The sequence below is a fragment of the Anopheles arabiensis genome, chromosome 3, assembly GCF_016920715.1.
Source record: "Anopheles arabiensis isolate DONGOLA chromosome 3, AaraD3, whole genome shotgun sequence".
Lineage (NCBI taxonomy): Eukaryota > Metazoa > Arthropoda > Insecta > Diptera > Culicidae > Anopheles > Anopheles arabiensis.
In genome coordinates, this window is record NC_053518.1 from 71535982 (window position 1) to 71552120 (window position 16139).

The following is a 16139-nucleotide window of genomic DNA, read 5'->3' on the forward strand; positions in this document are numbered from 1 at the left end:
TTGTTTCCACGGTTCGGTTGTGCTGCTGGTGCGAGAAAGGCGCGAACGCTGTCCCGGGGCGTGCCAGTGCAAACGGAGGCACACACCGTTAGGGAAAGTGGAAAGTGGCATGATGCTGCGGCACAGTGCGATCGTTGCGAGGACATCGGTGGACAGAATGGTGTAGCAGTGTGTGAACAATACTTTTGACAAAATGAAAATAAACTAATCGGTTTATATTCTTGAGGCTTTTTCCAGCTTCATATCAGAAACAATTAGGAGTTTCTTGAATCATGAGTCAGATGTTGGAGTTTCCTGGAATCAATGTATACTTTCAAACTTATACTTTCCTAATTGGATGTCAATGACCAGGTTAAAGATGACTACTCGAGGTACAAACCATGCTTTTCTTGGAACATATCGGACCTGTTCTTAACGACAATTTTGAATTTGTAAGAGACATCTGATGGTTGTAACATTAAACTACAACGACAAAAATCCGGCATTCTACAAATTTGAAGATCTTCCTTTACAAATACATTAGAATTTTACAAGTTGCTACAAGTGTTATGTTAGAAGTTCTCACAATGAAGTCATCTCGGTTCGATTTTGTGTTGACTTGTATACAATAGTTCACTTTGGAGAATACAAAAGGGAAAGATCCTTGATTGAGTTGCTTAAGACCTTTTCATCACACGATCTGATGAATTGCGTACAATATGGCCAATTCATGCATACAATTAGATTGAAGAATATAAGAATCAAGATTATTGGTATGTTTTTAAATCAGTAAAACAGTAATGAAAGACATTCATTCTAGAATTTGACAAAGTTAATTTAATTCCAGATAATATTAAGGGTTATTATTGTAATCGAAGTATCTGAACTTCTAGTTGAAGAATAATAGCATGCAACTGTCCAAACTTTGGAGAACATTTCCCTAGACTTGAATTGAATTAAAATCAGCATATAATTTGCCTAAACGATACTAGTTTAACATTTATTTATCATGATTTAACCACATTGTTAGCATTACTTGTATTTATGAAGATGAGTAAATAGAAATATTAATTTTCAATTGTTAATTTTTACTTAATTAAGACTTAGACTTAAATTATACTGAGTATAAAGAAACCCCAACCAAATTGACCTAATAATGCTCTTATAAACCAAACACACCAAACACACTGTTCATTTTCTGAGTGCTTAGTGTGTTGAACCTCCCAGTCGTATCCGTAACGGGCTCCAAATCTACCTGGGTGTGTGTGTGTGTGTGTGTGTTCGGTTGTGTGTTCCCCAGTGATTGAAGGTTATGGCAAAGCGGCTTAAGCAAAGTAAATCGGGTCACGGCAGTCTGGGGCTGGGCTGCAATCTGCCACGGGAAGGAAGGCGCCAAGGTTAGGAGGTTATTGTTATCATAAAAACCGACCCACCTGTCTGCCCTTCTTTTCATCCCTCTCTCAGCCAACCAGCCGTAAAGGCCGCCGTACACCGTCCTCAGCTTTCTTCCCAACAATGCCAGTGCCGATACTAGGAAGTGAAAGGTGGTAGAAGAAGAAGATGCCGCAAATCGCCAACAACAGCATCAGCAGCAGCAGCAACAAACAAAACTCAGTCGGCAAAATAAATAGTAAAAAAACACACCACACACACATACACACACAGTCTTACATCCGGGTTCGGGGAAGTCGAAGGCGGAAGGATAACTGCCTTCCCCACCCATCCCCAGACACTCACACACACCCTGATTAATACCCTTTTTCGGGACAGTGCGGAAGGTGAAAGGAGGAGGAAAGCTTACGGGGTCGGATTTGGCAAACAGGATTTTGTTCGCATTTGTGTAAAGGTTCGTTTTGGATCGCTGGGGGAAAACGAGGAAAATTGGAGGAGGGATTGAAGCGTTTTGTCGTGCCCGGACGCCCCAAGAGCGCACCGTGCACGTGCGCTAATGTACATGCCAATGATACACACAGACACAACCGTCCCCACCACCACCGTTGATGACGATCGAACGCGACGCTTTGCAAACCGTCAAAGCAATAAAGCAATGAATCAATATTAGATTAGAATCGACCGCTTAGTAGCTTCATTGCTTATTTGGTTGACGCGTTCGCCAATCTCTCCTTACCTGCCTTCCGATGGGGTGACGATTGGAGCAACAGTACCTGTGCTGTCAGGATGGGGAGGGGGGGTCAATCGAGAAGCCGTTATTTGCGCTGGAAAGTGTTGATTAAACAGCCGGGGTGGTCGAGATCGCACAGAATGCGAGAAAATGGCTCCAGCAAAGGCGGAATGGCGAGGCGGGTGTATACAGTAAACGAGCAAAAGAGACGACCTTCCTTTTCGCATAAAAACACTACTCCAACTCCAACTGGCACATTTCAATTTACGTGCGTTCTCCGTTCCACAGCGGTTCAAATTTACATTTCGAAGATGCATATGAAATGTTCAAGTCCGTCTTTCCATCCTTCGTGTCGACCCAGAGCGGCAGCTCAGAGCAGTCCGATTTGCAGTAAAATTCGAAGCGAAGTGAACGCAAAATAAACTAAAAGACTGAATTGATTTTCGGTTCAACGATTTTTTTTTCATTTCATTTCCCTTCGTTTCGTTTGTTTGGTTTGTTTGTAACGCGTCTCTGCGATCGTAACGTTGGTTATGATCATTTATGAATTCATGGACCCACCACCACCGCCATCATCGTTGTCGTCGTTTCGGTGATTGGAAGGTTTGGATGAAATGGTCCAAAAATTAAAGGTGACTTTTATTGTGACCGAGCGGCGAAAAAAAACGAAGGAAGTGAGAATAAAAATTCTATCAAGGATTTATGCTCGTAATGTGCGATTTTTTTTTTGGTTCTTTCTATACACAGAAACAGCCACGAACAAATTCCCCCATCGTTGGAACGTTAATAAACGCACGTGAAATGTGGGCGGTTTATTCGAACTATAAAAATGTTCTATTTTTATTGCACTGTACAAAAACCAAACAGAAGGAGAGACAGAGAGAGAGAGGGAGAGCTTTTATAAAAAACGAATATCGGTCCCACAAGCGTTGACGCAAGCAAATAAAGGTGAAAATAAATATCCGAACACATAAATATCCGGCAGTAAACTGTGCGGTGTATGTTTTACTGTTGTAATAAGCAATCAAATAAGAATTTCCATTTTGTTGCACTCTGGATTGGATTTTTTTCACATCAAACGCCCTTTGACCCCGTTAATTTGGTGCAAAATACTTCAATTTGTCGGTTTAATGATGAAGTGCAGTTATTTATTTTTTCATTTAACTGTGCACAACAAATTATCATTCCGATCGGTACAACTGCTTACTGGTGAAATAATTAAAACGGAAATTTGACTCCCTTGGGTGGCACTGGCAGCAACGACAGGGAATAGTTTCCCATTTCATTGCAAGATAAAGTTGAGTGGAGTGGTAAAAATTAAATAATGCTATAGTTACCGGTAAAAAACAAGCTTTCCCCTTATCTGCCTTTCGCCTTGCTGATAATATACTTCTCTCATTTGTGGAAGTTTTTCAGTTGCAGCCGAAGTTAAAACGCTGGAACAATTAATGGCAAAATTCAAACACGCTTCAATCATCAAGCGCGCGAGCTCTTTGATCATTGGGTTGCGCTTGCAGGAGCAGGTGAGCTGTGCTTTAAATAATTTCACCTTCACCTGGCCGTCGTCGTCGTCCCGGAGGCGTACAAAATAAATCGCAATTTAATCCATCCAATATTGCGCACGCCCACCGGTGCGTGAAATAAAATTCACCAAATCTGTTCATTTACAATGCTCGGTCGGGCCAACACTGATACAGCGCGTTTGTCAGGCAAGCAGGATCGGGATCGAGAAAGCGCCAGGGCGATGGATTCGAGGTTTTTGATTTGGTGCGAAAAGTGTGCGTTTTTGTCATCAGTTCCTGGAATAGCGTGTGCTAATCGATGACGAAAGTCAAATTTCGTTTAATTCGACTCTGCTTGGTTGTCCATCAGGCCTCTGCATTACGTTTGCTGACGTACGAGACGGCAGACAGATAAATGGGCGGGAGTTTATTCAGCGCACGTGCAGACATTTTGCTTTTGGGGATGTCGATTTTGTTGTTTTTTTTTACTGTTCTGCGATTTGTCGACTTTGTGTGACATTGTTTTCTCTTTTCTGCTGTCGGCAACAAACTGGTAAGCCGTGCGAACGGATTTACTAAGCGTGAACGTTTTGGAACGAACACACCAATGTGGGGTGGGACCCAATAAATGGACAAATGATGGCAGTAATCTAATTTGTATTGAGAACATTATTTTAATAAAATTTATTAGATGATTCAATCAACAAACTCGTTCTAAATAATCTTCATAAAATACTTTAAATTTATATTATTAACAGAGTTTGTTGCAAGGCCTTATTCAGAGTTGATCAGCTAAAACATGAAACCTTCTAATGATTAATGGACCATTTTTCCTCTTCTTTCCAAACACACCAGACATTCATCAGGCTTCGAAATTTGCCTCATTTTTATGCAATTAAAAGATGAAACACATGTTAACATAAAACCATGACCAAAATACTCACCCTTCCTTCCTTCGTCTCTCTTCCGATACAAACCTGCTCCATCCTGATTACATCGCTCGTCGAGTAGCACTAAATCCTTCGCCCAGGAAAAAAAGGAAATAAAACAACAGATTGGCTTGCTTTGTGTTTGTGTGTATGTGTCTCCCCCGATTCCCTAGCGACAGAGGAGCCTCAAAACAGACCGTAGAAGACACAGTTTAGTCGTAGGCAGATTAGGCATTCGGCCGTACCGTACCGTGCCCGTGTTGGAGAATGCTAGCATTTTTATGTCTCTTTTTTGTGTCTCTTTCCTTTCTCCTAGCTCTCCACCGTCTCCGTGTCTGCTCATTTGCGTTCATTTCTTTCATTTTAAACCAGCCGTTACGCTCCGCACATTGGTGTGTCGGTGTGTGGCGAGGTGCTGCTTTATTTTCGCTTAATTTTGCGCTCCGGAAGCCACACGTTGAGCGGCGTTACAGCGTCTGTCACATCCAGCCTGGTCGGCCGTGTGTAACGCCCCCGGATGAGCGAAATCAAATAGGAAGTAATCTCTTTCAGATTACGCCAGTTTATCATTCCCGGGGCCAGCCGCTCTCTGGATGCAGGGATGCTCGGAAACGACCTCCGCAAGGGCACACTTTAGAAGCATTTTGGACTGCTTGCTTCCTGCCCAGATAGGTTGAATAACGGGCTGCAGCACACTCAAAGTGAGTGATCTAAATTTGGGAATGTTTCGACACTTCCCTCGACACTTCGCTCGAGGCCAGGGAGAGAGAGCTTTGTTACGGAAAAAATAAAAATAAAAAAGAAAAACAAAAAATAAACCCGCAACGAAAATGTAAAAATAGTGACAGTAAATGAATGTTCTGCAAATGAACAGCTAACAAGCAGTGCCTGTCACACGCCGGTCCGATGGCTTGCCGTGTTTGGGGTGCTTTATTTGGTGGACTTATCTTTAATTTTGCTTTATTTTGCATTCGTTCCCTCACTCAGATAAGGAGCAGTCTGTCTGTCTGTTTGGCTTTTTTGTTGCTACTGCGACCGTATTTATTGTAGGGAAGTGAAATTGAGAAGCATTATACAATGGCACTCAAAACCGAAAAAGAGAAAACAAAATCCAAAGCTTCCCATAAGCTTCCTCTGAGCGGGCAATTGAGCTTGAAACGTTTAATGAAAATGCAAGAAAAAAAAAAACTGAAGCGCTATGTGGAGGCCGAGCGGCCTGTGCTGACACGCGCATGCCAGATTTTTCACTTTATTTATTCAACTTGTTGTCGGCGTGTGCGCGTGTTGCTGGCTTTTTTTGGTACCGTTCCGCTCCACTTTTTGGCATTTTGCGTTTTGTGGTTTGTGCAATAAGGGGATGGGAGCCGAAATGCAAAACTCGCCCATCACCATACCGGCTTGTACCGCTTTTTTGGAAGCAAAGATGGTTGATAAAACATAAAAATATGCAAAAATGGTACCAAAAAAAACAGAGCAAAAAGAGAGAGAGAGAGAAAAGTCAAATTTTGCCTTTCTGTCTGCAGTGGAGATGATGCAATGCTACCGCTTCCAGCGAAAAGATACAACCGAGATAAGATAGTCAAAGAAGACAAAGAGACAGGGAGAAAGAGTGCAAAATGATAATAAAAATGAACACGTGAAAGTTTGTGGAAAAGTTGACAGCAAAAATAGAGCTCCAGCCCACTGGTACAATGGCACACGCTGCGCAAGTTGATGAACATAATGGGCAAAGGGGCGAGTTGGCAAGATGGCAAATAAAACATGGCTTCTCGTCCATCATAACGGATGGTTCTGCTTTTGTGTGTGTGTTGTTTTTTTTTTTAATATTGCTATTGTTGCTGCCACGTTGCATCTTGTTTTCCGTATTCGGATGCACTGCAGCGTATAAATCACACCGACGCCGCTGCTTCCGCGCCAGGCAATTAGTGCAAATGATGAGCCCGGCACACCGTGGGAATAATGAAAATGGGGCACAAGGAACAGCTAGGCGTGTGGTCTAGGCGTGAAATGGTACTCAATCGCATACAGTTGAAGGGGACGATAGGATAGAGCCGAAAGGGAGCGAGAAAAAGCTCTTGGTCAACCAGTCGAGGCGTGAAATATTTCGCACGCCAACGTGCTGCTATGATGGTTGGGCAACGCGCGCGCACGCTTGCAGGACCCATACAACAATACAATGGCAGAGAAATAAAAACAGACAACAGAAGAAGGGAAGAGGCAACAAAAGTGGACTGGTGCTCATTGGCTTGATTATACATTCATGGCGCGAAAGTATGAAAACACTTTGCAACACCATATACTTACAGGCGCTCTTGAAGGAGGTGTTAACGCTTGCACACTACACACTTACAGCTCGATGGTTTCGGGGAAATAGAGCTCAACACTGGGGCGGCACCGTTTTCATTAAAAAAAATATGTTTGGTTTTTTATTCAACTGAGGATTAAAATATAAAAATATGTACAATATAATTTTTCATGAATTACCTAACTAATATATAACTACAATATTTTCTTTTCCACTTTTTTCCATGTGTTTTCTTGTTTTTTTCTCTCTTCTCTTCTTTCGCTTCTCTTGTTTTTTTTCTTCTTCTGTTTGGTTTTTATCCTCTCCGTGTTTTGCGTGTCAATGAGTTGTGGTTTTGTGTCTAATTTTTTGTGTTTCTTTTTCCTTCTGTGGTTTGTGTTTCCTTTTTATTTTTGTTTGGTATGTGTGTTTGTGTTTTTTTTGTTTGTGTTGTGTTTTGTTTTTTTCCCCGTTTTTTGCCTTTTTATTTGATACGTTTACCTTTGCTTTACATGCTTGCTGAAACATTAATCTGCATCCTTTATGGCAACCGTTGTTCGTTCCTCTTTCTCTTTCTCTTTCTTTCTTTTTCTTCCTCTCTTTTTCGATTTTTGTTTGTTTGTTTTGGACGCCATTCGGTTGGCTTCGTATGTTTAGGCGATGCATGCTTACCTTCTGCATTTCCGGACAGTCCAGTGTTGAAAGTTGGCCACGACTGCGATGAAGTTGATGATGGCGATGATGCTCCTTTCTGGGGGTAGTAAGTGATCCTCTTTGCTTGCCTCACAATCACTCACTTTGCATGCATTTGAAGGATCGTTTACCGTTTTCCTTGTGCCGTGTACCATTCTGGATTTAAAATTGAACGCTTTGTTTCGCTGATCCTGATCCTCAAATACTGATTTACTCTGCTGCGTGGCCGCATGGACTGTGTTACATACGTGTATGCGCGTGTGTGTGTTTCTGTTGTGTTTTCGTTTTTTGTTTCGTTTTAATGGGATGGCGTTGTGTAGTAGTTGTAGCTTCTTTTGTACGTCTGTTTGATGTGGCTGTGTCACTGTTACATGTTGTGTGTTTGCAATCTTTCTGCCTCACCCCTGTCCACACTCTCTTCTGCACACACACACAAACACATTGCACTGGCAACTTGTTGTAGTAGTATAAGTAAGTTATAACATTTTACATGACAGCGGAAACAGAACTGTTTCCGTTTCGTATTCTGCTTCCTCTTCCACGCACCGGTAGTGGTATTAGGGAGGGGGTGGTTAATTTTTTGCTTTTCTGGTATGTTTTGTTTACTGTATGCGTTCTTCTTCGCTCGTCCCATTGTTTGGTTTGCCTCTGTCTGTTTATCGTTTATTTTAATAGTTATTACTTGGCGTCACCCTCCGTCTCCCTTCGTCTCAGTTTCTTACTATCGCTCGTAGTAGAGTATAACATGTGACTGTGAATTTGTGACTGCACGTTTTGTTCGCTTTCGTTTGTCAATTAACTTACACCACTTTGCGTTACGCTCTTGGATATTCTGGTTAGTTCGACTGTGTGTGAGTGTTAGTAGATGCTTTGTTCAATTTGTTCAGTTCTTCGCTTGGTTTTTTTTTCGCTCTTCTGTTCCCCACGCTCCTTCTTGTTCTGTTGGGTTCAATAAAATGATTATTTATTGATTATTAACGTATCAGTAGGACTGTTTTGCTAACGATGATTTTCTGTTTTTACCGTATGTGAGTGTGAGTGTGTTTTTATCTTTTTGCTGTATGCTCTATGTACCTGTTTTCCTGTCTCTGTTTTTTCACACTTTTCGTTGGGTGAGCGATATTTGTGTGAAGTCTTGTGTTTGTTTGTTTGTGTATAGTTTTCACAGGCAATATCTTCCTCTTCCTTCTTTCTTCAACGAGGACGCTACTTTTTTTCTCGTTCTGCGCACGTGTTCCAGCAGTGATCGATAGTGGAAAAGTTGTTTCCACGCTCTGTGGCTCTGCCGAGTGGGTCCGATAACAACAAAACACGACTACATCATATTTTCAAACCGTGCCGTGCCCACTGGTGAAACGAAAATATGCTCTCCCTCATCATCATCATCACCTGCTTCATCATGAAGCAGCCGACGCTAACGACATGATCGAATAGCGTACGCTCTCACCCACACAGTGACACACTCTGTTTGCGCCAAGGCCCAAAACTAGAGCATAAAACTTCCTTGGGAGCAAAAAACTGAACCGAACAAAGCACACAAGGAGGAGCCAGCGGTGACCTAAAACCAAAAAAAAAAACACAAGTAGTAGGAAAATTTCATCTTCCTTGCAGAGCAGAAAAACATTGACATTGATGGAGTAAAGTTTTCGGGGGACTTGCTTAACCAAATTGGAGCTGGATGCTGCTGTGGGCTGTCGGTTCGAAGTGGGTGTGTTCTCATAAAAAAAACTCACACCCACACGCATGAAATGCCTATTGGAATGTTTTTGTGGGTGTGTTTTTCTTTGCTACCGTTTGTAACACACGGTTGAGGACGAAAAACAGCATAAATAACCCAAAATCGACGAGCAGCGCTGGATGGTCTGTCTTGAACTCGAGTGACCACATAGGACACACCAACTACAAAAAAAACACAGGCCAATTTCAACCCACATGGAAACCGTTTTGTGATGCGAGAAAGAGAAACAAAGAGAAGGAGCTAGAGGCTAACTTGAAGCATCTTACGCGCTACCACAACCACAAAGAAACAAAAATACGAAACAAAATCAACAAACAATCTGCAGGTGCGCTGCCACCTGCTTACAACGTGCGTAGTGCGTTTCAGTCCCTGTGGTCTGCCCTTGCTTCAGCGTTTGACCAGCAGCAGCATTCCACTCGTTTGAACTTTGCCACTTGTGCCGCTTGGCGGGAAAAACACGTTCCCGTTTCGTCATGATTAGCCCATCCGTCCTTAGAGCTTTCCCTGCGTGTGTGTGTGTGTGTGTGCTTGTGTTTGTTGTTTGTTTTTGTTATGTGTGCTCCTCCCATCATTCCTGGCATTCCAAACCATTCCCTAACAAAACTCTACTGAAACATTTTCACTTGGCTCTTTTTTCTCATCCCTCATTTTTTTTTTGCAGCCGCCTTCTTATCAGTCGAGAATGAGCTTCATTTAACCGTTATATTTTTTTTCGTCTCCTTATTCTCCTGTGTCTGTGTTGTGTCTTGTGTGTAATGATTCGAGATTCGAGTTTCACCGTTTGTTTTTTTTTGTTCGTTATATGTGAGCAAAATTTTCACCTCTCGACCCCGTTCGGTTTAGCAGCAACCGGGATGGGGGCCGGTAGTCTGCCGGTCTTCTTACCTTACCACTTTAAGTGTGTGTATTTAGCGATAGAGAATGGACGTGGATGATTTTCGAATTACCTTTTACTTGTTCGGTATTTTTTTTTCTTAGTTTTTGTTTTGTTTTGGTTGTATTATAACTTATCATTACGTTTGCGTCGCGTCTTGTGTACTTTTTTTTCTCTCTCTTTCTCTCTCATTTGCTTTGATTTTTGTTTGTTTTTCTTTTCCCTCTTTTTTTTGCCTGTGGATAAGTGAGCTTTTTGCTTGCCCCCCTTTTTTTTGGTTATCTTTTGCGAACGCTTGCGTTTCCCATTTCTTCCCTCCCGTTTCTCCCCCCTTTGTTGCTTGTTGCTGCTGCTGCTGCTGCCCTAAATCTGCCTTAATACGTCTAACTTTATGCTTAAAGACTATAGTTCACATGACAGCTTAGCTGAGCATAGATAACCAATACAAGTAGCATAACAAATGACCTATGCCGGAGTAGAATCTGTAGATTGCGCTGCTTGAACATCGATATGCTGTCTGTGGAGATGAAACGAAGAAAGAAAGAGGAAAAAGAGGAAAAAAGAAAAGGGAAAAAACCACCATGCCAGTTAGAATCACAAACAAAGCTGATTAGTGAGCAGTTTTTTTCGGTTGTTGCTGTTGTTGATGTTGTTGTGGAAAGCACAAATGGAGTAGCTTGGAGTGTTTGATTTGCTAAACACCGGTGCCCCTCTTAGTTGATGAATTTAAATTGAATTGCGCCACGATTGGAACACAATGTTGATTGCATACGTAATTGTGCCTTTTCTGATGGCTGGCTCTAAAAACTCCCCAAAATGGAATTTCCCGACACGACAGTTGAATAATAAGAATGTACGCTGCTTTGTACGGCGAGCCGTACGAGCATTTAAATCAACCGTTGAATGTTTGTTCTGTATGGCCTTAAATTCAATGTGCTGCCGTGCACAAAATTGGATTCTTTGGTCATAATTCCGTGCGCAGAGTTTATTGCAAACCAGGTCCCATGGCTCTAATGCACTGAAGCCGGGCGATAATAATCAAGCAAATATTGAATGCTGCGCCTCCGCGGACCGTTTGCGAAGCGTGCAGCAAAACAAAAGGCAATATCTGCGCTTGATATCGACAGCGCGAACGCGCTCTACACTCGCTACACCAGCTGGGACCGGGGCAGCATTTTACCGATCTCGCTGCTGTCACAGCTGCAAAGCACATGCATATGCTGCTGCATCTCCCCTTCGAGGCATCGCCCCATGATGATGATCCTCCTCGCCCGCCGCCGATGGCTTCTCATTTCCAATTTCAATTGACATCCCATTGCTATCGTACGGGCTACTTTACGAGACGATTGGTTCGCCATGTGTAGGGAGACCCCCGGGTGTCAATAGCAGCACACGCGAGTTCATGATTTATGCAGCACTGAGCGCTATATAAAGCGTTGCCGGCGCACCACAAGTCATCTGCCACGAGTGAACATGGCCCTTGGGGTGGTGCCCTCGAACCCCCCCCCCTCGGCAGCTCTCCAGCCATCGCTCTATAAACAACAGTAATGAGAATTCAATTATGCTTACCATCAAACAGCGATCTTGCCGATGACGTGACAGCGGATGCAGACGATTCTCCTGTAGGCGCCACAAACGGGTTCATAGCATCGAGCGATTGTCAGCGATGGGGGCAACACAGCCCATGCCCACGGGAATACGCGGAAACGAAATCACAAACAAGCAGATCAATATCGGGCAGCTATGTAAATGGAAAATAGTTGTGCGATGTGCGGTGGTTGGTGTGTGTGTGCTGCGGTGTGCGTTGGTACCGTTGGGAGGAACGTCCCATCCCGTTTGTAAAGTCACCTTTTTGCAAGGGAGCACACGCACACACACACACACGCACACACACACGCACACACGTACATCGCACACCGTTTTATCTGGTTTTGCAGGCTGGCCTCTCTGTCGTTAACCTACCGTTGATAACGTGCAGTGAGACAGTGATCGGTGGACTGTTGGATGGGCTGCAGGAGTAATTTCCGGAGTCCTTCTTTCTCGTCGATTCTATTATCAGCGAGCCAATCTGCGGAGAGGTGGAAGTGCAGGTGAAAGAGTGAGAACAGGACAATGTTATTGACGCGTAGTGAAGGGTAACGAAGGGTCTGGGAACTGCTAACTGGTCCCAATTGATTTATGATCAGTTTTTAACAACGTTTCGATACTGTCTACTGTGTGTGGCGTCTGTTTTATGGAGCTTATAACAGTTCTCTACTAGTAATGTTACTCTGGTTCTAGTTTCATGGTTTAACTGAACAATAAAAATAATCTTTACAGTTATCACCGCTTATCTTTTACCAATTTTTGTACCGAGTTTCACATTGTTGGACAGTGTGTCGTAATTTTTTGCATTTAGAGCTCAAATTCTTGCTACTCTCTTTTCATTGAGACATGTCTTATTTACTGTCTACTTCTTAAAGAATATCGTTAATACGGATGCTTTAGTTTCCTATGTGCTCTAAGCTTAGTTAATTTATGTTGACACTAAAACTTTCAATTATTTAATTTATACTGAAAGCTTTTATTAAATTCTCGTAAGTGAGCATGACATGCTCCAAAGCCTTACTAAATTGCAAATAAGTTGTATGAAAGGCAATCATTAAACGATCAGGCGCAAAAATAGGCTACTCGTGAGGAAAACATTCACATTTATCTTTCAAAAAGTGTGCTTTTTCCGGCAACGTTAAGCGGAAACTATATCATTGTCATTGAATCTTGTGTAATAAAAACATATTATTTTACTGAAAGATATCACACATATTTTAACCTTTTCCGGGCCTTTTTTAAACATGAAAAAAACAAGTAAGAAAATGAAGGTTATATCCAATGAACCTCGACTCTTTATGCGCCTCCATCGCGCTATCATGGAGGCGCCCAGTCGTTCACGTTGAAAAGCTTGATATGACCTTTATTGCTTTGTAATTCTGTAGCCGCTGGTCTAAAATCAAAATCATTTGAATGAACAGGTAGTGTGATGGAGAAAGAATGATTCAATTGACTTTGGTTGTTTTTTTTTCGAGTTGAATGTACACGAGCAAAGAGCGAACAAAATACAGTGAACCCTCTCTTATTTGAGAGGCGATGGGACTGTCGAATAATAGGGGTTTTCAAATTACAGAGGTGAAAAGTGAATGAAAGGTCCATCCAAACATGAAAGAGACAGAACATTTAGTATGCAGCCTTAACTGTTGCTATAGGAAACTGCGAACAGAATCGCTAATTTGAGCACACATCGTTCAATAACCATGGCAACACCATACACAAATAAGAGGGACACAGATTTCAGAGGTTTTCCAAATTAAAGGAACAAAAATGTACTGGAAATCAAGGGACTGTGCAAAATGTTCAAATAAGAGAGGTTTTTCAAATTGGAGAGGTGTCAAATAAGAGAGGGTTCACTGTATATCATATAGGCATCCGGTTAAGGTGTTAAATCAATGTTATGTGATGTAATATACTACCCCTACATTTCAACTCACTTAGTTGGTAGTAAAACTAGGAACCATTATTTTTCTCATACACAACACTCTGCAGTCAACTTTCGAGACGAAGCGTCGAAAAAACTCTGACACAACACAAATGGTCCCCATCGCAATGCAAACGCAATGGCGCAAACTTACCGTACTGTGGATGTCCCCATCGAGATCGGGTGCACCGCGGTCCAGCTGCGTCTTCCAGCCGCGCCGGCTCTCGGTGAAGATCTGCTGCGTACCGTGGTACCAGATGATGTAGGAGGGTGGCTCGAGGGCGCCCCGGACCACACATCGCAGGATGACGGCACTGCCGGCCTTGACGTAGCGATCGGAGTCACCTATAAGCTCGGTTCTTGGCACTGGAAGCGACAGAAAGCAAGATGGTTACACTTAATCTTCCACCTTGAATGACGATGAAGGTGACACGAGCACGGTGGGGAGAGGGGGGAAGCAATCGAGCCAAACAAATGGTTCAACCGGATCAATTCGTATCCAAACGGAAAAAAACCGGGGGAAACGAGTTAAAAGAGAGCAAGAGAGAGAGAGAGAGAGAGAGGGAAGGAAAGATATATCTACACCTAGGCTTAAATAAAGTTGCACAATAAAGGGAAACTTATTTGCTCGTTCAACTGTAGGCTGGGCCGCTTCTAGCTTCTAACAACGGCCGAATTGTGAGGACGGGCAACCGAAGTGGGCAATCAACATCCAAACCCTACCTTCAACCGGGCAGCCGGGCCGGGCCCGCTCTATCTCGACTCTCCGCCGCCCCACACGACAACGGGCTAAGCGGGCAGTAAATTTTCATTCCACTCAATTTCGACGATCTAAAGTTGTGTCAATTTTCGGCAAATTTTCCACCGAAATTGCCCTCGGCACGACACACGACGACGACAACGCTGGGTCCTTTGGCTTTCAGAGGCTTTCGTGGGGGGCTAGAATTGGAGAGGAAGTAAGTCTGTGTGTGTGTGTGATGCCGCTAGAGCAATGTGTGGGGATAAAGCTCCAAATAAAAGCATAAATTCTACGAAGAAGCGACGAAGAAGTACCTGGGCTGGGGGAAAAACAAAAACAGAAACCATAAACGAACGCGAAATCCTTCACAGCTACGCTTCTTACGGAGCCACAGTCACAAAAATAAAAGCCCCACTGGCTGGCTGGCTGTTGGGCTGGAAATTTATGGCGCTTTTAAGCCAGTCTCACAAGCCCGTCTGCCGTTACGACCCGATCGACAGGCCCCGGCTTTGGCGTTGGTTCGTTTTGTGTGCCAGTGTCCGGTTTGTTCTTCCCGCGGCTGCAGTAACAGGGACCCTGGGATGTATCTTTTTTTTTTTGATTCGTTGATCGTTTATCGGTTTGGCACACGGCACACCAGTGGGTAAGGAAGTCGGCCAGGTTTGCGGTTTTAATGGTTCTAAATTTACTGTAAAAGCCTCTGCTAATCCCTGTGAGTGCTTTACCGATTGCCGGGACGGTTTTATTTATCGTCAATCGGTGGCGTCGGTGGCCCAATCGTGCCCCGCGCGTTTCTGTGTGGATGTGCCAGTGTGTGTGTGTGTGTGCCCTTGCCTAGACCGCACCACACAACAGGTCTTTGCAATAGGTCGCTTGCAAACGCGCAAACCCGAATGCGATTTGTTGTACGATGCATGGATTTCGATTCTTGTGCGCCGCTCCTTCCTCCCTTGCCTCATCACCAGCAGTCTGAGGAGGGGAAACACACGAAGGCAGTGGAAGAGGCCCATTAATGCAATATAATCTGCCGTGAATAAATCATCCACGTAGCGCAGCACAATCGGTCGTTACAAGGATGAAACCACCAAACGCCACACCGCGCCGGGTGAGGAACCATTTGGCCAGTAGGTACTTGTGAAGTGCTTGCAACAGCTCATAAAACCCGCTGCAATCTTTCTGCCACTCCCCTGGTATCGCTGCCCCGATCAAGTGGATGGTATGGCCTTCCCCGTCTCCAACCCAACGCCAAGGTAAGAGACCAACGACCGAATGGCGCATTTTACATCCATTTCAGGCGAACTGCTTTACATTGAACGACACTTTAGCTTTTGTGTGTTTGTGTGTGTGTGTGTTTAGAGGGAGTGAGGTACAGATTGCAGAGACCGAAAGGTGGCTAGGACGGGTCTAAAAAAAGGTCATCTAGTGGGATGTGCTTGTGAGCGCAAATGGTGGGGCGTTTGCCGCGCTCGGATCCACTTTGCGCGACAAGTGCTTACGCGAGCGCGTTTACACATTTGCAGCAAATTATCGTTGCTATGTACAGCACAACTATTGCACTCTACACAACCGACTGAACAGCTAAAAAGCGCGTACGCGTGCACTGGGTAAAAACAGCTTCATTCATCGAAGTGTCGTAGGCCGCCATCGTTCGGATAGTGCTGCGTGCCGGTGCGTAGCAAAATCTGGCCACATTTTATCGCATCTCCCACCCGATGTCTGTTGTTTTCCCCCCGTCAGCATCGGCGCCCCCATCGGTGGGGGAAATAAAAAG

At 43.7% G+C, this 16139-nt stretch overlaps 1 protein-coding gene across 2 annotated transcripts in view; it reads right to left on the reverse strand.

Annotated features, from left to right (window-relative positions):
- Positions 1–7243: 7243 nt before the first annotated feature.
- The window catches only part of LOC120901563 (zwei Ig domain protein zig-8-like), a 51007-nt gene continuing 42111 nt past the window's right edge, over positions 7244–16139 (reverse strand). For both annotated transcript variants that reach the window (XM_040309599.1, XM_040309598.1), the window contains exons 8-11: positions 13784–13995; positions 12084–12189; positions 11691–11741; positions 7244–10638 (exon numbers count right to left, since the gene is read on the reverse strand). In XM_040309599.1, coding sequence (XP_040165533.1) covers positions 10517–10638; positions 11691–11741; positions 12084–12189; positions 13784–13995 — 491 coding nt within the window. In that variant the 3' untranslated portion in view covers positions 7244–10516. The remainder of the gene's footprint in view (positions 10639–11690; positions 11742–12083; positions 12190–13783; positions 13996–16139) is intronic.